Below are 20730 nucleotides of genomic sequence, written 5' to 3' on the forward strand. Positions count from 1 at the left end.
TCTTTTTCACTTTGTAATAGGTTAACAGTTTGGTTAAAAATTAAACCAGATTTTTGTAAGGTAAGGCCTTTAAACAGTTTAAACTGTTGAATTCAAATAAACCAGATAAAATACTGAGTGACCTAAGAGTTTTATTGCTGAGAAATGTTTGATTGCATTTGGTCGTGTTTTCTCTAAAGTGCAGAAAACACATTTTAGTTGGCATGTTAACTTTAGCCAGTCTGTCGCTGGTGTGCTCTGCAAACATCCGGTTACACCACAGTTTATTTATTTATTTTTTTTTTTTAACCACACCTAGAATATGATTTGCTATATTTTATGCCATAGCTGGAGCTAATTGTACAAGTTTTGGTTGGGGAAAAAAACATGATTGATGCATCTGAAGATTATCAAAATAAATATTCAACAAAATTGCCTGCATGGTATATGCATTTGAAAATGGAACAAAAGGTAAAAAAAAATGTTTACATATGTGTTTTTTTTGTTTTAGTTTTGAAGGGGTTTTGCTCTTCAATCTGCATGTGAAGTTAGATTGCAACACGGCACACTTATGTATGTATTTATGCAACCTTAATTTATCCAGGCAGATCCTGCTGGGATTAGAAATCTATTTTTTTTCTTCAAGAAAGTCCTCGCTAAGAGTGGCACACTCACAATTACCCATTCAGCAAAAGGGTGTGGAAGTTCTCCTGCTCTTTCTTTAAATTGAAAACGCCCTTAAAGAGAACAGTCAAAATGCCTTCAACTATAAAATAAAGTCCACTTGTTTTATTTTTCACAGTTTTGGATAGAATATTGTATGCAGAATATATTCTGCATAGAATATATTTCAGAAATCAGTTTGATCATCTAAACACATACTTATTCCCCAACGCAAGGCCTGCCTTCCCTCAAAAATTGCAATTAGCTTTTGAACCCAGAAATGAACCAAACCTTTTATTTTGAAAAAAATAATGATGGATACCTTTTTTTAATGTTTCTCTTTAGTAGATTAAAGTGACTGAGTAAATTCTGCAGTAACAAATGGGAACCTTTTGACAGTACAAAAAACCGAGTACAAGGCACTCACTAACATTTTTTTCCCCAACTGCTAAAAAAAAAAAAAAAAAGAAGAAGGAACATTAAGCTTATTTTACACTGGTTCCAGCTTTAAAAATGCTGTCAAATTGCAGTTGAGAATCTTTATTTTCTACCATTATCTTGCTTTCTACTGCTTGTTCACATATCATTTGCTTTGACAAGCAAAAGTCCTTCTAGCCTACTTGCATATAGTTTTTTATTTATTATTGTTGTTTTCTATCTAAAAAAGGGAAGGCCTAACTTGCCATTAGATAAATTATCAATTGTGCAACAGGAATTTAAGCTTGTTTTCTCCTTTCCTGCATCAAGTCTACAAAGGGAAGAGAAACCAGACAGAGGCGTAGCCAGAAACCTTTTAGAAGGGTGGCCAGGCAATAACCAATGTACACTGAGGAGTGGCCAAAAGTGGACAGGCACCAGAACCTCAGGGTCAATCTACACTGTTCTAACAGAAACAAGCACAACGTCCATATTCCTAAATAAAGACAAACTATAGTTTCCTACAGCCTTTGCTAACAAATAGATGCTTATATCTAAACATCTGTCTAGATAAAAGGTATATTGGATAAAATTCTTTCAGGTTTGAGTTTTGGGCAAACATCTTCTCCATTGTCATTATTTACCTACTTCTATCAGTAATTATTCTGCATAAAATTGATATTTACAAGCACTAATATCTACATTAATTGATTATTTATTAGGTTTTTATTAAAATAGTTATTTACAGTATATATGATTTCACTGAAGACTCTTAGGTGACTTGCAGACATAATTTTCTCTTTATGGCATATAACACAAAATCTAGTTCTGAAAGAGCATGAATTCTGTACTAATTATCACTAATGTTGCTATATTGACGTTAATAGTAAACCACAGTGTGTTTGTTGTCAAGTAATTGTTAATATATATAAAATTTAATTGTTTTGAATATTCTGCTTGAGAGAAAAAAAATGGTCACAGGGGTGACCACCCCAACCCCTACCCACCCTATCTAGCTCCGCCCCTGAAACCAGACTCAAACCAGACTCAAAAGCTCAAAACACAGAAAAGCCTGACAGGCCTTTGTATATATATATATATATACAAAGGCCTGTCAGGCTTTTCTGTGTTTTGAGCTTTTGAGTCTGGTTTGAGTCTGGTATATATATATATATATATATATATATATATATATATATATATATATATATATATATATATATAATTTATCTTCAGAATATAAACTGACTGCAAAAGCTACCAAGGGAAATGGAAAATTTGTTTTTGTTTTTTCAGACAGACAGTTTTAGTTTTTATCAAACTGTTGAAGAAATGCCCAGTCCCCCAGCTCTGTACACAGCAAAGCCATCCTAAATGAATGAAGGCTGACGTTGCCTCATAGTTGTTCGAGGACGGAAATAAAACAAGTGGGAGGAGACGAAGGCCACCAGCTCCTACTACGCCTGAAACGGTAAGGTGTTTCTGGAGATTTTCTCTTTAAGTTGTTGTGTGGCGAGCTTTATTATATCTCCAGACGGTACGGTAATTCAGGCCCTAAGGTTTGTATTAGGCTTGTAGATTAAGAGCTTAACTATCCCGAGAAAGGCTTCTTTAAGCTTCGACTTAGAAGGTCATGTCTGAGCTGCTAGCTGCCACTGACAGCAGGCGCACTGTTAGCCTTTAGCATCAGTTTCATTCATCTATCCCAACTATCGCAAACATGCAAGAATGGGCAAGTCAGCTATGCGTGAGTAAAAGGGCGAAAATGATAATTAATTTCTTACGCATAAAACAGTATTTTGCTAACTTTTCTTCCCACAAACTGATTATTTAGCGTGTGTTTCTGTAAAGACTCGAGCTCGCTGTGCTAACGTCATCTTAGCTTTATGCTAGTTAGTTAGCGAACATTTTCACTTCTTTGTGGCCAAGTTATGTTTGTTAAAGTCAACGCTTGTTGTATATTTCTATCATTAATTTATAGTTGTGAAAGACTATTAAAAGTAGAGCGGTATCGGTTTGGCATTTGGTTATATAGTAACCGTCTGAGCCGCACTGAGCTGCTAGCTCGATCGATGTAATGACGGAGCTAACAACCTGTCGGATGTTGACATCCACCTGCGAAACAAAACGGAAGGTTTTACCTCTTTTCTGAAATTTGTCAACCTAAGCGAGGTTGCACTATAGCCATCAGTTTAATTTTAAATATCAAATGCCTACATGTACAATATCCAACTGTACTTTACTTAGCTAGTTTCTCGTAACAGTCGTATTATGCTTTAATTTTATACAGAAACACTTAATAAATTTATTGAACGTTGCCTTATTCCTACACTATCTAGTTTTGTCCCGATTTAAAATGACGATTGTTCTCAATCATAGAAATTAGAAAGGATAGTAAACCTTGGAAAATATTCAGGAATATAGTGTCACATTTAAATTAGATCAGAGTCTAAACACATCTATTTACCACCCTGGAGAGAAATATCAGCTGTGTTGCTGCCATCAACACATTTGTTTATAGATGTTGGAGATCAGCCTGTTTTTCCAGGGTAGTCCTGTTTCTCTGAATGTGACTGGCTGGATGTGCTCTCTTCATCCTTCCTAGAAGGGGCCGCCTTTTACAGTTGTTTTTTGTATCTCTGCTTCTGTCTCCTTGAACCCCAGTCGGCCTCAGCCGATGGCTGCTCACACTGAGTCTGGTTCCCCTGGAGGTTTCTTCCTGTTAAAAGGGAGTTTTTCCTCTCCACTGTCGCTACAAGCATGCTTGGTGTTAGGGATTGCATTTGAGTCAGAGTCGATGCAATCAACTGGTTGTCCTTGGATAGAAAACTTTGAAATTTGACTGGATGATCTGGTGAACTGTAAAGACGTAGAGATGATGTGTTGTGAATTGGCGCTATATAAGTAAACTGAATTGAATTGAATCTATAAAACCTTTAGAAATACACACAAAATGCATGTAAGTGCGAAATAACATTTATCGAACATGCATCACAGAAAATGTACCAAAACTAAAACGGTTTAAAGTATTTTCTTCAGTGCATTTAAAACACAGTGATTTTTCGTTATATTGTCCACATCATTCAAAGAAGCATAACATACAATGACTGTAGTTAAGTAAAATGTCTAAATATTGTTATCAGCCTTTTACAGATAGACTTAAAAAATTGTTTGCCATAAATAAAATATATTTATGGAGGTTACTCAATTCACTAAGTGCAACAGATTATGTAGCTTGATTACATGTAACTTTTCATGTTGTTTTCAAGCCTTTATTTGATACTTTTTGACATTTACTACTTGCAGGTAATATAAATACATTTAACATGGAAAAATCCCATCAGAGCAGTTAGAAATAATTCAACTCAGAAAGTGTGGCTTAAACATGTTTAATACTAGAGTACATATTCAGATTAACTGACTATGACTGCATTTCAGGTGCTATGCATTCTGACTCTGGCTGAAAATTTATACTGTATATATATTTCCCTGTTTGGATGGCTGGTCATTTTTTTTTTCATTCCCAAAGTGATCAGGAAGATAAAGTGTTGGGAACATAATGATGAACCTAAAAAAGAAACCAGTTGGGAAAAAGTTTATCGTGTTGTCATTTCTATAGTATGCAATAATGTCAGAATCGCATGTTTTCTCACTGCAGCACAGGCCTGTCCGTTGATAAAATGTTGTGTAGACGAGTAACAAAACAAAATACATCTGCATTCATATTTGTATTTTTTTCCCCTGCTAGTGATGGAAGATCTTTTCATTATATGTGTAAACAAACAGGTTGAGGGGAGAAAGCCAGTGATTTCTCTATGAATCCAATTTATATATATATATATATATATATATATATATATATATATATATATACTTGCAATTTATATGGGCAACTATATCTTCCTGACAGTTGCTTGATGAAGTGGAAATGCTCATTCTCACATCATCCTGAATACATTCAGCGTTGACTGAGGAAGCCCCTGTTGGCCTTGTTTGTGCTGATCCAGACGTTTTATCCCAAGATAAAATTGTCAGAATTTGGTTTCTCAGCAAAATCTTTTGTTTGTCTTACTCATTGCTTCTATCTGTTCAGGGAAAGACAGGAAATCCTTTTATTCCCTTCTGCTTGCACTTCCAGTGTTTCCTGCTGCTTTTGTGATACTAAAAGACTCCACTTGGGTAAAACCCTTCATTTTCTTTTCACCTTCTGATTACTTGTAGGAGAACCGACAGTTTGGATCCAAAATGACAGACTCCAAGTATTTCACCACCACCAAGAAAGGTCTGAATGCTTCCTTTATGTTCATTATTGGTTTACTAAGTTTTTGTTTTAAATGTTCACATTGAAATAGTCAAGTGCATTTGGGTTTGTTTGAGTGGCCAAGTGTTAAATTATTAGTCAAAATAGTTTGATATAATACAATGTTTAAAAAAATATATATTGGTCCCAGTAAAAATGATAGGATAGATTTTTATCATAATGAAAGTGTCCATCATGGAAGCTGGTATTTTTTCTTTATAGTTAAAGAGAATCAGAAAATGTATATCTAATGATAAAGTTGCAGGTGGCAAACTCTTTTAAACCTTTCCCTTTATCCTACCATTCCTTTATCCTGTATTCATCTTCAATATTGCTTGAAATATATAATGGTATTGTTTTGCTTTTAAATTAAAACATTTGTGTAGTACTTTTGCTATTTTCTTAAGGGAGCTTTCAAAAGCCAGGAAACTCTTTGACTAGGATTAAATTCAAACCCATAAGTGCCCTTTGTTGACATGTTAATGTAAAAACAACTTTCCTATTGTTGCAAAAATATTCCCATGGAGACCTCGAGGTTTTGCTGAAAATTACCACTTGCGTATTGTTATTCCTCTGACTTAACTTTACAAACAAGAGAAACCTCAACTTACTTCCCATTTTTGTGGTTCAGCTGATCCCTGTCTAAAGCCTCTTTCACACTGAAATTGGCACGTTTACCTGTGTTTTTCAATCATGGGTCGACCCGCTAACAGTCAGCATTTGGCTCCCTTCCCATTGGCAAAAAAAAGCTGGGTCCAACCCTTCGCTAGAAAGCTGCCTGGCCTCTGTTCCCTGCTGCTGCGTGTCTTGTGACACCATCACACTGGCTTAACGTTGCAGTCACCAGCGCAACAGAAATAAAGAAAGTAAACAATGGAGAGAAACGCGTAAAGAAGCCAGGGCGTAGTCACTGTGCTTTATTTTTTCGCTCTTTTATTTTTCCGAATCCTTCTTTCCAGTGCTGAGCCATATTTATTGAACGTAAACAAAGTTTTTTCGTCTTGTTAGATCAAACGTGGCTCTCACGATGTGTTGAAGTATGTATATTGCGTTCAACGGTGTCACATCATTTAGCGGGTGAACTCGGCTCTGGTGTTCCCACAGCATGCCGATCAGAGCGGAGGCGATTTTAACGCAGGTCGCTTGTCGAATCATTTGATCTGGGTAGACAAGAGTCAGTAAGCTGTTCCCACTGCTACTAAAAGCAGATTGTTCCTGGTATTAAATGGGTTTTTTGGCCAGTGGGAAAGGGGTATATTAGTAAGGTTTTGCAATAAATCCTACTTTCATAAATCTTTTTTTTAGCTGTTGATTAATTTTAATGATTGCTTTGTTAAGCTGTAGAAAAAGGAGAACATTACTGCTGGGATTTGGCCCTTTGCAGCCTTGGGTTTACATTATTTTTAGAGACTTTGTAAGCCGTCAGAGCATTGACAAAGTGTTTAAAACAAAATTGGTACATGTCACCGCCTTCAACTCTATCTAGAAACTCTTAAAAATCCGAGTATTAAAATGCCCTAACAACTTCAAATGTCTTAATTGGCATGGACCCTCAACTGGTACAATCTCACCATCCAGTTGGATTGTAGCAAAATTCTGTGCAGTTTTTCTTTGTCATGTTTTACTAAATTAGATGACCTTCCTTTTTCTTCACCTTGTGTGTGTGTGCAGGGGAGATTTTTGAGCTCAAGGCGGAGCTGAACAGTGATAAGAAAGAGAAGAAGAAGGAGGCTGTGAAAAAGGTCATTGCATCGATGACTGTGGGGAAGGATGTCAGGTGAGCAAAGGGAAATATGTCAGAAACAAAGTGAGCTATTGTATTGGATTTATAGCAGTTTTTTTTGTCCTATAGTGCTCTGTTTCCAGATGTGGTGAACTGCATGCAGACTGACAACCTAGAGCTGAAAAAGCTGGTCTACCTCTATCTAATGAACTATGCCAAAAGTCAACCAGACATGGCTATCATGGCTGTTAACACCTTTGTGAAGGTAAAGCTCAGCCTTTCATTACTGTTTAAAACTATGTTTATACTCGGCCTGTTAAAACAGTCTTAACCTTCAATTGGTGTTTTTCAAAGGGCTGTTGCATGGAATCAGGTAATAAAAAAAAAAAAAAGTGTTTGTTTTTTACAAGTTTGTCTCTTAGTAACATGATTATATGAGAATTTACTCAAGTGCAGCTCATGATTACTGCCTTGATAATATTGTCTGTAATTTAAACCTGTTTATACACATTTACTGGGAAAAACTCAATGTAGCAGCTTGAAGGTCTTTTTTTTTCAATTCGTCTCTGTGTGCCATCCAGTTTTCAATCAAGCATTTAACCTGTTTTCCGGTCTTCTAAAGTAGAGACTATTATATTATACAATAGTTACTATTATACACCCTCGGATTGAGTGAAGAATGCTCCTGCAAGTTATGTCTGTTTTTCCTGAAACTCATTACACCTGTCAATCCCCCATTAAGGACTGTGAAGACCCCAACCCACTCATCCGTGCCCTCGCCGTTCGAACCATGGGCTGCATTCGTGTGGATAAGATCACTGAGTACCTATGTGAGCCGCTGAGAAAATGTCTGAAGGACGAAGACCCCTATGTGAGGAAGACTGCTGCAGTGTGTGTGGCAAAGCTGCATGATATCAACGCCCAACTAGTGGAGGACCAAGGCTTTTTGGACACGCTAAAAGATCTCATTTCAGACTCCAACCCCATGGTAGGAAAAATCTGACTTGGTGTGTTTTTTTTTTTCCTGATAAACTGATGCAAAGCTACCACTCATTTGATAAAGCTACTTGTTCATTTACTTTTTTTTACAGTTTCAAAGATAATGTAGATTTTACTTTACATTTATGAAATTTTCTGTACAGAATGACCAAGAAAAGTTAGACAGCTGTACTATTCTTACTATATCGCATTTCTCAGAATGCACAAAACTTCCTGAAGAGAAGAGATCTTCTGTCCATTATTTTCTTTCTTATCAAAAAAATGTATCTGGAAGTAAACATTTTAAACAAGTCTAATCTCAGTGGCACTATAAAGATCCATCTAGTTTTTCAGATGATTTTAACATTTTTCGGATTCTAATCTAATGGGAAAGTTAACGTTTCCGTCATATCATGCATCACTTCAACCCAATCTTCCCTGTCAGAACCTCTGTTTTCTTCCCTTTGATACCACCCCCCCCCTGTTTTTTTTTTTTTTTTTTTGTATCACAATTTAGGTCGGTATTCATCTGAACCCTTGTATTTCTCTTAAGGTCGTAGCAAATGCGGTGGCAGCGCTGTCTGAAATTGCAGAGTCACATCCCAACAGCAACCTGCTGGACCTAAACCCTCAAACTATAAACAAGCTGCTGACGGCTCTTAATGAATGCACAGAGTGGGGACAGATATTTATTCTAGATTGTCTGGCAAATTACACACCACGGGATGATCGTGAGTCCCAAAGGTAAGCTTTTTTTTTTTCCCCAGCAACCCCTCACACATTTTCCCCCTCTGTCAGTTGGGTAACCTCTTCTAACCGTTCAATTTAATTTCTCCCTTAACATCTGCCAGCATCTGTGAGCGCGTTACCCCACGGCTCTCTCATGCCAACTCAGCGGTGGTTTTGTCAGCAGTTAAAGTTTTAATGAAGTTCATGGAAATGCTCCCAAAAGACCTCGACTATTATGGCACTTTGCTGAAGAAGCTTGCCCCCCCTCTGGTCACGCTGCTGTCTGCTGAGCCTGAGCTGCAGTATGTTGCACTTAGAAACATCAACCTTATTGTGCAAAGAAGGTATGTCAATAGAAACGCTATTTAATAGCACTTCACAATTTTTCATGAATGTGTTTTTTTATTTATTTATTTATTTAGTTTAGTTTGTCATAATATAGTTGTAAAAATTCTTTTTGTCTTTTTAGACCAGAAATCCTGAAACATGAAATGAAGGTTTTCTTTGTCAAGTACAATGACCCAATCTATGTCAAATTGGAGAAATTGGACATAATGATTCGCCTTGCATCTCAGGCCAACATTGCTCAGGTAAGAGGTCAGGGCTTCAGGTCGGCACACAGACGTATCCAGGTCATGAGCCACAGCTGCTGGATTTTCAGTTGGCATAAGCAACAAATAGGGTTATTATTGTTAATTTCAAATTTTCTGATATTGGATTTTTTTTTTTTTTTTACAAATTATTTAACCATAAAATGAATACTTTTAAAAAATGCATTTGTGTTTAAATGGTCAACATATTGTGAAAGTTTCAGCTTTTAAACAGAATTACTGAAATTACATTATGATATTTGTCTGATTTATAGATGTGCATTTGATCTTTTAATCTCACATGAAAAAGAGCTTTGCTGTTTTTCATTGTAGGTGCTGGCGGAGCTGAAGGAGTATGCCACTGAGGTAGATGTGGACTTTGTGCGTAAAGCAGTCAGGGCCATCGGCCGCTGTGCCATCAAAGTGGAGGTTAGTGGAAATCAAAGTACCTGTTATGTTTTTCAAATTTATTATATCGTTGCACTTAGAGCTAATCCCTCATTCAAAATAATGCAAATGTTGTTCGACCTCTCATAAAGTATGGTTTTATACACAAGCCGGGTCTGTTGATGGAAATAAATGCAACTGGATCATAGGTTTTGTTATACCAGGAAGAAAAATGCTTGTTTTATTACGGTTTACTTAGGAAGCTTGGATCTAAAGGACTTTATTTCAGCATAGTCCTAAATGAAATATAATCCTTTCTGTTTTGTAGATTATTTTACTTTGTGCTTCATGTAAAGTGGCGTTTAAACATATAAAAACATCTTGTTCTACATGTTTTCCTAAATGGCTCTTATTGTTTCTCCTTCCATTTATCAGCAATCAGCAGAGCGCTGTGTCAGCACACTGCTGGATCTCATACAGACCAAGGTCAATTATGTGGTTCAGGAGGCCATAGTTGTCATCAAGGACATCTTCCGCAAGTACCCCAACAAGTACGTTTCTTACTGCACATCAGTGCTTTATTTCACTTATCAGACAATGTCTGTGCTTTGTGTGTGAGATGGAGAGCTGGATGGAGTTTTACTTGTATATTTTTATGCTGTTTGAGCAGTTGGCATAATAAATTGTAAATAGCCTTTGTTTTGTTTGGACATTTTGTAGACTGTTACCTAAAATCTGAGATTTGCACAAAAAAAGAAAAAAAAAACTTTCAGCATTTCTAAATCCAGCTTTAGCGACTGGAGCACACGATTGACAAGTTATCACAGTGTAGAGGCGTGTTCAGAACGCAGCAATGCAACAGATGCACTTCTAGCAATGTAACAATACATACACTTATTTCAATCAAAAGAGAAGAGGGGGGGATATGTTGACATAGGATGAAGTAAAGAATGCTTTTAAGAGGTTTGTGGGTGGCTTCATGAAAACTGTTTTAGTTTAGCCCTTTAAAGGACTGTTTATCATTCATCCTCTAGTAGCTCCAGAGCTGCATCTGTTCTGCGCCTCTCTGTGCTCTGGTTCTTCCGCTGATCTCTTCCTGCTCGGTCTGAGCTCCAAAATGCTGCCTACCTTTGCCTCTGTTGTCCGGGCAACACAATTCCCCTCCAGAACAAATTCTTTCCTGAAAACAAATATGACACATTAATGGTACAAAATGGCTGGATTCATTAAATCAATAACAAATGAGAGTAAATATATCTTCTGTTGAAGATAAGTTTAACCTAACAAATTATGATTATTTTCTGATTTGTCTGAAACAAAGCTATTCATTCGGTTATTATTATCCAAATGGAGAGAATAGAACTTCCCCCATTTTCAAATGACTGATCTAGAATATAGATTTTCTTTTAGTTTAATACCGGGACTGTTTTTAGATATTAGTATCAGAAATATCAAGTCAGAAATATTATTTTTGTATCTTTCTATCCATTCTTATGGAAACTAACCTGTAAAAATGTTTAAAATAAATTATCTGTGATTAAATGTGAAGAAAAAGAATTTTATACTTGTTTCCTGAAAGATTTATAGGATGGAAAATTTAATGTCTAAATGTTAGAATTAGACTTTTTATGCCAGGATTTAAGGGCCTTCTTAGATATTTTTGACGGCTCGCTATGATTCCACATGGTCAAAGGTCAGGATAATTTGGCTGCAGCATGGCTTCTGCTGCGGAGTGTGTTCTTGTGCCAGACAGGAAGCTCGCCCACGCAGCAGAACACAATCACCCCGGAGTAGTGAGCCTTGAAGGGAGCAGCTTCGCAGAGCCTACCAGCTCGGCATGGTTCATGCTTTGAGCTAAATGAGTCACCAGCCAGTCAAAGTTTGCTCTTTCTCATTAATTAAACATTTGTGCCTTAGCATAGCTTGTAATGGAACCATTATGTAAATGGAGATATTAATTGCTGTGAATCTTATGCAGATCAGAAGAACCTGAAGCACTTCAGAGAGAAATATGGTTGCATCTTGAATAAAAGCCCAGAACTCGTGGCCAAAATGTATGCAAAAAACATCTACATTTGTAAAGCTGCCAGAAAACAGCACTCTAAAATACAGCTTGATGAGTTTGTAGTGCAATGAGTCGTTCGTTTTAATACCCAAACTTGCTGTGGTGTGCTCTTACATCACCTTATAACCTTTGCATGTTTTATACCTTTTTAATGTCAGCAAGAATGTTATGGGTTAGCTATAAAGTGTGTCGGTAACATTCATATTGTCGTTTTATCTCATTTTATTAAACATGTTATTGAATTTAACTCTTTAAAGGTATGAGAGCGTGATTGCCACTCTGTGTGAGAATCTTGATTCCTTGGATGAGCCAGAGGCACGCGCCGCCATGATCTGGATTGTGGGAGAGTACGCTGAGCGCATTGACAATGCTGATGAGCTTCTCGAAAGCTTTCTGGAAGGTTTCCATGATGAAAGCACTCAGGTGTGTGTGTCTTTTTTTTTTTTTTTTTTTTTTTTTTTTTTTTTTTTTTTTTTTTTTTTTTTCGGGGTTTTTTTAAAAAAAAAAAACTTTTTTAATTTTATTCACCAGCCTTTTTTTTTTTTTTTTTTATACACATTGGTTCACAGTGGGATTCAGAGCAATGTGTAGTTTTTTCTATTCATGAAAGATTCAGCTCATAGTGGGAGGTATAGAGCATAAGTAGGATTTCCACACTATTGCCTTGAAAGTATTTTCTGCTCACAGGATTTTTAAAAGGAGAAAATGAATTTTATGAAATTCAGAAAACCTTTCCTTTTTTAAATTACATTTATGTAAAAATATTTAAGAACGTACAGATTTAAATTGGCTTATTTTGCCCTTGTATGTGATGATTCAGTTGAAGCGTTTGGTTTATTTTTTAATCCATTAAGTAAATCCCTTTATTGTCCCACAATGGGGAAATTTGTTCTCTGCATTTAACATGCGCCCTTGGGGAGCAGTGGGCTACCATTTAGTGGCACAGAAGTTAAAGTTTTGTTCAGGAACCCAGAGTGCAGGCTGTGGGGATCGAACCGGCTGCTCTAACCCACTAGGCCAACACTTATGAAGATTCTTTTTTTTACTGTTGCATTACAGATTTAAGGCATCCTTTTTCAAATGTCTAATAACTAGCTATAACTTCCTGCATGTGTTTACTATGATCTTTTAGGTGCAGCTGCAGCTACTGACTGCAATTGTCAAGTTGTTCCTAAAGAAACCCACAGAGACCCAGGAGTTGGTGCAGCAGGTTCTCAGCCTGGCCACACAGGTTAGAGCAAAAATAATAATGCTTCTTATGTTTCAATTTTGTCTTTTTTTTTTGTCTTTCTGTTGCTACATGGGTATATAATAGGTTTTAATAGAAATTTGATTGGATTTCTTTTATGTAGAACAAATGAACACCATAGTGATCTAACATTTGTTGATACACTATAACCACCTGCTCATTTTTATAAGTTTAAAAAAAATGCTATTTGTGCTCTCTTTAGAGTATAACTGTATAACTATATTAAACAGATCAGCTAATTTATTTTGCTGTATTTTGGGTTAAGTTTGCTGCAGGCTGCCTGTACCCTATCAACCTATTTAGCTTTGAAACTGTGTTTCCTTCAATAAGTGTTATAGGTTTTGCTCCTCCTATTTTAACTGTCTTTTGACTTGTGAAAGCAAATATTTCCAAACTCCTAAAAATGTGTCTTTGTTTTACTTCTGGTCGTCCTTAAACTTGGTGACCAGAAGTGAGCATCAACAAGGGTGTGAACAGACGGGCGTATGTCTTCCTCTGTTCGTCTTGATTAATGACGGGCAAGGAAGAGAGATAACAGATGCTCTGACGATTTTTTATTTTTTTTAAGTGTGCTGCAAACAGATGTTTTGTGCTTCCATTTTTTGTTACAAACTTTGATCATCACCTGAGGGTCTGACAGATGCATTTAATTAATTATCATCCTTAATACACCTATAAATTAAAATGCATATTACAAATGGTTGCTAATTTTCCTTGCTATCTTCCTTCACATCTGAGTTGGTTCAGTTGCTAATTAGCATCAAAATGACTATTCTCAATCTAAATGACTTTTTGGTGCTTTAAGAATGTGTATTTGTTTAGTCCAGAGTTTCCCAAACATTTGGGTGTTTTTTCCCTCAATTAACAAATGTATAACAACATGTACTTTTAAATCATCACAGTTTAAATTTTGACCAAAACATTAGCTTAATTTGAGATATAGTAAAGGATTTTTCACGTCAGCATTTGGTGCACATCGATATTCCATGTAGGCTGCTCAACATGACTGAGCTAACTGAGCTAAACATTTACCTGATTAGATTTAATTTAGCTTCTCTGATATAGGATTAATCTAGAGTGGTGATTTTGGCCTTTTCTCTACAACTAACTCCAGAAGACCCTTGTTTTCAGTAAAGAGATTTTTTCTGTTTAATTGGATATTAAAATAAAGAATTTACTCTTTATAATTTCAATGTATTTATTTAGTTTAAAATGTTAAATAAAAGATACATTTTAATATTTGATGGCAAATTTTTTTGAAATGCTTGTTTGTTGAGAATTCAAATTTGGAGCAGGGTAATTCATTGGATTTTGCAATTAATTTAAAATTTGGTCACATTATATTTTACAAGAGTTAGACACTAACTTTCCCTATCCCGCCCTTTATGTGGCAGTAATGCAATTAAAGTGGGTTTATCACCTCATAGAAGGGAATTGCAGCTGATGTGGAGATCCATGCATACAAGAAGAAGTTAGCACTTTGCCAAGCAGCAGTGACAGCAGTGTCCTCTGACAACTTGACTCTGGACAAACAAGCTTCCAAAGTCATGAAAACAATGTCTTTGAGTGAAACATCCATATTCTGGTGGTTAATGCAGAGAAAAATCAAAACAAAATTGCTATATTATTCTGCAGTCCTATTTCAAATCAGCTTAGTTTGCATAGTAAATATGCAGCTATAATGAGTGTAGTCCTGACATCACAAAATAAAAGAATCTCATGAATCAGTTTTGTTTGTCTGATAAATGGATTTGGAAACATTTAAAAAACAAAAAAAAACAAAACGTAATTTCTTAAGGTTAAGGTATTCAAAGAAAATTGTGTAGATGAATCCCCTTTTTTTACTGTTGGCCACTATGCTTAGGAGAATTAATGCTTTTAAATCCCATATTTTAGTCCCATATTAGAAGTAGACGGTCTTAAAATTTCATATTTATTAAACATAATCTATATGAAAACTTCATCACTCCTTTATGTTTTTCTGCAGGATTCTGATAACCCAGACCTCAGGGACAGAGGCTACATCTATTGGCGTCTGCTCTCTACAGACCCTGTTGCTGCCAAGGAGGTGGTTCTGGCTGAGAAGCCTCTGATCTCTGAGGAGACCGATCTGATTGAGCCGACTCTGCTGGAGGAGCTAATCTGCCACATTGGCACTCTGGCTTCCGTCTACCACAAGCCTCCCAGTGCCTTCGTAGAGGGCAGCCGTGGAGTTCAGCACAAGAGACTCCCAGGCAGTGCTGGATCGTGAGTCACACTCAGGACGACTTTTAGTTTTCTTTAACAGTGAATGAACTGATGTTCCTACAAGCATGTAGTTTGTTTTTGTTTGCCCCTTTTTTTTTTTTTTTTTTTTTTTTATCATAATCTACTGAGCAGCAGTTTTGTTAAGTCCTTTTTTGTGGTATAGAATCAGGTGAATGTCACTTTTATATGCTTTTTAATAAAATGAATAGCCTAATCATAGTTTAATTACATAACATTGGTGTGTTGAACAAGGCGTGCATCTAGAAGTAGCAGGAAAGTCGCTCTCTAGGCCTGAACTTGGATGTTCCAATATAACTGAAGTGTTGAAGCATATTTGCGACTTCAGGGACCCTCTCACTGTTGAATTGATGGGAAATGTAAACGTATTAGTACATATCAATTATTGAATAGATATTATTTCAGTCATGCTGAACTACTTTATCTCTTTCTAGTGGAGAGAGTGTTGAGAGCCCAGACACAGGATCTGCAGCTGGAGTTCCAGATGCCCCCCCTGCTGTTATCCCATCTCAGGGAGACCTCCTGGGTGATCTACTCAATCTTGATCTGACACCTCCAGCCACCAGTGGACCGCCACCACCAGCCACGTCTGGCCTGCAGCTGGGTGCCATGGACCTTCTTGGAGGAGGACTGGACAGCCTGGTATGTTTCACCATTATTGGATTAAACCCGCCAGCTTCTAAAACTGGGTTCACTTCATTTACTAGAAAAATATCACTGGGGCTAAATCACGGAATATTTTCTGTTTTCAACTTTTTTTTCTTGCTTTTTCCTTTTTCTTGATCTGTTTTTTCTTCTTTCTTTGTTCAATGCTGCAACTGCAGATGGGGGATGAGTCTGAGCCGGTAACTACATAGAGAGGGCACAATGTTTATCAGTCACACACAGCCGTTATTATTGAAAAAAAAAAAAAAATCCTAAAGAGCCCATACCGTGCTTATTGTTGGAATACCTTTAGGGGGCTTAAAGTGTTCAGAGAGAGACATAGCTGTAGCACTCTTTGACTTTCAAGTGTAGCTTTTGTGTAGCAAAAAGTCTTCTAGTCAGCCAGCCCAAGTGCCAAAGACTTTTGTTAATTTAGCTGTGTGCATTCCTTGATTGCTTGAAATATCGTTAATTATTTTCTCAGTTTATTTTTTTTGCATATTTCTTTTTTTGCTCAACTTTTCTTGCTCATTTGTGCAAGAAAGCACTCTACAGATTTTAATAGGGGTGTCCTGATCAGATATTAACATCAGATATTGGTCTGATATTGGCCATAAAGATAATATTGTATTATATCTGCCGACAACTAAAATCTCAGATATTTTGATGCTGACAGAAAAGCGCTTCAGTTAAAAGTTTTTGTAACTCGTTTGTTAATATTATATGGGCCAGTTGTTCTTATACATTTTGTTGTTGACTTTTCTTCCCTGTTTTATTAACAGCACCTGATCAAGCCTTTTCTAACATTCTACAGTACAAAATAAGTAATCAAAGTCTGTATGATTTTCACTGATATAGATCTTGGCTAATTCTTAAAGCTGTAATATCTGTATCGTATCGGAAACGAAAAACTTGTATTGGGACATCCCTTGGTTTGAAAGCAAACAAAAACCTTTCTTCAAGATGGGTTTTTTTGCATTCCCAGTGATGCCAAAGTTGTTCATAGAGATTAAGACAATTAGTTGCTGTGAGAAGAAAAAACAAACAAACTGTAAACTTTGAAAATCCTTCCAAACTTTACTCATCAGAAATAAACCACGTGGATTTTTTTTTTTTATTGCCTGCATTGGACCTCAACACGTGGCTTGCAACCTTTTAAGTTGATTTCCCTAAAGTCGACATATAATCTCCAGCCAGGGTTAAGTTTAATTTAGATTGCATTTATTGAAGTGTGCAGTGTATTACTGGCAGTGGGGTTGTAATTAATATTATTTGTCACTCTCAGCTTCAAAAGTCAGTTAATATTGCAAAGAAATTTCTCACAGCCGTTTCATATTCTGATGAGGAAGGTCACCTTTTTAGCAATGTTTCTACCGAGCGAAATTTTAATTAATTCCCTTTTTATCTTAACTTTTTAATCTTATATATTTTTTTTTATATTCACAGCAGACAATATGGTGCAAGAAAGACAATTAAAAGCATTATATGGGCTCTTTAACCCTTGCTGAAGTAGTTTCTGATGATCTGTCTTGACATTTTTCATGCATTCATCATCTCATGTTGCTTTGACTTAGACAACACAACATGAGATGTTAAATCTCATGAATAAAGTTTGATAATAAATCCTTCAGTCCATTTCTTTTCCTGTCTTTTTTTTGGGGGGGTGCTCTGCAATGTGTTTCATCTTTTATTCAGCCGCCCATTCCCCTGCGGACGGACACTCCTCAGTCACCTCAGATCCCGCACCATTCCCCATCGCCCACAGATTACAGCCCTACTGAGGTTGGTCCAGGAGACCAGTAACAACCAGCTGCGTCCCAAATAGTCCCATCCTCTGCCACCATTTCCTTTTAGTAGCACCCCCAGCAATAATCACTGCGTTAGCACTTGTTGTCACACTGTTTGTCATCCCACTAGATGAAGGGGTTTTAATAAATCACCTTTCTAGGTTATCCCTGCTCCCTCACTGATTGAGACACACTGAAGATTTTTTTCATTTTGTCACCTCCCTTTACACCTGAACATTGACGTATTTGAATTAAACATGAATTCTATTATTTTATTACAATAAACAGCAAAATTTACAAGGAGTTTTTGTCTATGCATATTTTCTTTAATACTACACCTTTAACAATTATTTGTTCCCTTGAACATTTTAACATTTTTTGTTAAATGAAAACCACAACCTTGAAAACATTTTCCTGTGAATTGATATGATACATATACACAGTTAAGATTAATGTAAATGGAGTGAATTCTGTACATGTTCCCTTTTTTTATTGTTATCCTCTAAACAGTGCAGTGCTTTTGTATTAACACCCCTGAGCCAATGTTTTTTTAAATTCACCGTTTTGCTGCAGTAATAACTTTAAACTGCATAGTGGAGAATTTCAAGTTTTGCTGCAGATTCTCAACATGTTCTTGAAGCTTCTCAATCACTCCTAGATTTTTTTTTAAGGCATATAAGACTAAGATTGAATACTTGTTGTCTTTACAACTTTATGGTAAAATTGTTGAAAGACATCTATTTATATTTTTCCACTTCACAACCAATCTGACTGGTTGTGCCTATACACAAATTCACAATAAATAAAGATTGTTTGCAAGTTTAAACCCTGTAGCTGCCATTAACCACACAGAAGTTTTAGAGCTCCCTGCACCCACCCTCCTAAAACCTTTTTAGGGTATTATTTAGTGTTTAATTTATTAATTGTGTCTAATATTTCTTTTTGTGCTTCCTTCTCATGCTCAGCTTGGAGGAGACCTTGGAGGAGGCTCTGCTGTAAGTCCTTTTTTTATGGGAGACCTGTTGGGCTTTAATATTCTGATACAGAGATATGCTGAAAGCGCCACATGTTTTGTGACCCACAGATGGGAGCCGGTTTTGGTGCCCCTCCAGCTGCTACTGCAGCCCCATTCAGTGCCCCTGTAAGCGGGGGACTGGATGACCTGTTTGATCTTGGAGGTGGAGTCGGTATGCCCATGGGAGCCTACAGCCCACCTAAAACAGTAGGTGACTCTAGGATTAAACTTGGATAGTTTCATTATCATGGATCCTGAATAAATTCTCCATTTGTTCCCAGGTTTGGCTGCCAGCTATGAAAGGCAAGGGGCTCGAAATATCTGGCACCTTTGCTCGCCGTGGTGGCGTCATCCAAATGGAGATGACTCTCACCAATAAAGCGATGAGTGTCATGACTGATTTTGCCATCCAGTTTAACAGGAACAGGTGAGGTTGAGATCTGTTACTTGTTTATATTTCTATTATGAGTTGATTTCTGGATAATTTTTACGTCTTTGTTCCACTGTAGTTTTGGTCTTGCTCCAGCTGGTCCTCTCCAGGTCCTGACCCCCCTAAGCCCCAATCAGAGCATTGAAGTGAGCCTTCCTCTCAGTACCGTCGGCCCTGTAATGAAGATGGATCCCCTCAACAATCTGCAGGTAAAGCCTACACTATAATCATTATCTCTAAATTTAAGCCATCATGGTTGGTTTTAAGTCGGGTAAAATCTTTGTGTTTACAAAATGACGATGAAAGTTGTCTAAGCCAAGCTGAATGCTTCTCCATCCATCTCTTCAGACTCATGACTGAACACTTTTGGGTTTTATCTAAAAGCAATGGGGTAAATCAGCATGAAAGAGTATCATTTAGAGTAAACTTTGTACCACTTTGCTTCAAGCAAAGAAAATACTTAGTAAATCGAGATTTAAAGAGACACAAAAAAACAAAACACGTTTTTGTAAATGAAGGTTTGAAAAAATTACAATCCAAACAGGAAATAAAAAAAAAAAAAAATCATAATCAAAAGGTTTTTAAATAAACTTTCTGCTGTTTCTTTTTATTTATTAGATTTTATTTTTTCCAATTTGTTCACTTTTTTAATTTGGATTTTTTTCAAACTTATTTTGTTTTTATTTTATTTTTTACAGATTTTACATTAATACATTTTTTTTATTTCTGTTTTTCAGATTGAGTTTTATGAACTGCATTCATTTCAATTAGCATTTCTTAGATCACTTTCTCTTCATTTCAAGCCAAATACAAACACTTGCAGTTGAACAATAAAACTGTTAAAATAAAAATGCATCTTTGCTTCTCACTCCAGAGGAAACTCCACCTCAAGAAGTGAAGAGAATGTAAACTGGAAAAAGGAGATATTGAGCAAAATTTCAGAAAATATATTCATTTGAAAAAATGTTAGGAAAACAGCAGTTACTCTGGAGGAAAAAAAAAGACATTTTAACCATTGACAGATTTTCCGTTTAAATTTCTGCGTTACATTTCTTTTTATTATTTATTTTAAAAAGATGTTGTTTTCTTGAAGCAATAATGGAACAAAATAACTTCATAGTATTGGAGCAAAGCAGCTCTCCAATGCTAAACCATTTCCTTCTGTTCTGTCTCACTGTCCTGAATATAACTATTAAGATACTGTCCTTAAAATGACCAATGCATCCCTACTGTTATTTAACCATGCTGTTAAAGTCCAACTCTGAGAATAAAGCAGAGTTCAAACTTTAAGAATCGGCTAAAGCGGCTCTGAAAGGTTTTACCTTAAAAAAAATAGCAGCGGTTTGGTTTTGATCTCTGCTGTTCTTTTTAGCTGGGTGGACTATTGCTGCTTACAGCTGGGAAGGGTAGATAAGACTGTCAAAGGGGATGATAAAGGTGGGGATGGTCATTAATGGTCTCACATGCCTCCTTTTTTTTCTGCCTCCTGATCAGGCAACAGCTTTTCT

General features: G+C 36.4%; 1 protein-coding gene across 3 annotated transcripts in view; it reads left to right on the forward strand.

Moving 5' to 3' along the window:
- The first annotated feature begins 2395 nt into the window (after positions 1-2395).
- Positions 2396-20730, forward strand: part of ap1b1 (adaptor related protein complex 1 beta 1 subunit) — a 35210-nt gene continuing 16875 nt past the window's right edge. Inside the window, exons 1-19 of one of the 3 annotated variants that reach the window (XM_015401656.1) lie at positions 2396-2530; positions 5281-5341; positions 7031-7136; positions 7212-7347; positions 7825-8070; positions 8614-8804; positions 8912-9133; positions 9259-9379; positions 9713-9808; positions 10202-10317; positions 12089-12254; positions 12964-13062; positions 15068-15327; positions 15780-15987; positions 16170-16190; positions 18743-18772; positions 18862-18999; positions 19074-19219; positions 19302-19431. In XM_015401656.1, coding sequence (XP_015257142.1) covers positions 5305-5341; positions 7031-7136; positions 7212-7347; positions 7825-8070; positions 8614-8804; positions 8912-9133; positions 9259-9379; positions 9713-9808; positions 10202-10317; positions 12089-12254; positions 12964-13062; positions 15068-15327; positions 15780-15987; positions 16170-16190; positions 18743-18772; positions 18862-18999; positions 19074-19219; positions 19302-19431 — 2469 coding nt within the window. In that variant the 5' untranslated portion in view covers positions 2396-2530; positions 5281-5304. Of the gene's footprint in view, positions 2531-2787; positions 2807-5280; positions 5342-7030; positions 7137-7211; positions 7348-7824; positions 8071-8613; positions 8805-8911; positions 9134-9258; positions 9380-9712; positions 9809-10201; positions 10318-12088; positions 12255-12963; positions 13063-15067; positions 15328-15779; positions 15988-16169; positions 16191-18742; positions 18773-18861; positions 19000-19073; positions 19220-19301; positions 19432-20730 lie in introns of those variants that run through there. The other 2 variants (XM_015401653.1, XM_015401654.1) reach the window with 2 other exon arrangements.

The sequence above is a fragment of the Cyprinodon variegatus genome, unplaced genomic scaffold (assembly GCF_000732505.1).
Source record: "Cyprinodon variegatus isolate N-32 unplaced genomic scaffold, C_variegatus-1.0 Scaffold1243, whole genome shotgun sequence".
NCBI classification, from domain to species: Eukaryota; Metazoa; Chordata; class Actinopteri; order Cyprinodontiformes; family Cyprinodontidae; genus Cyprinodon; species Cyprinodon variegatus.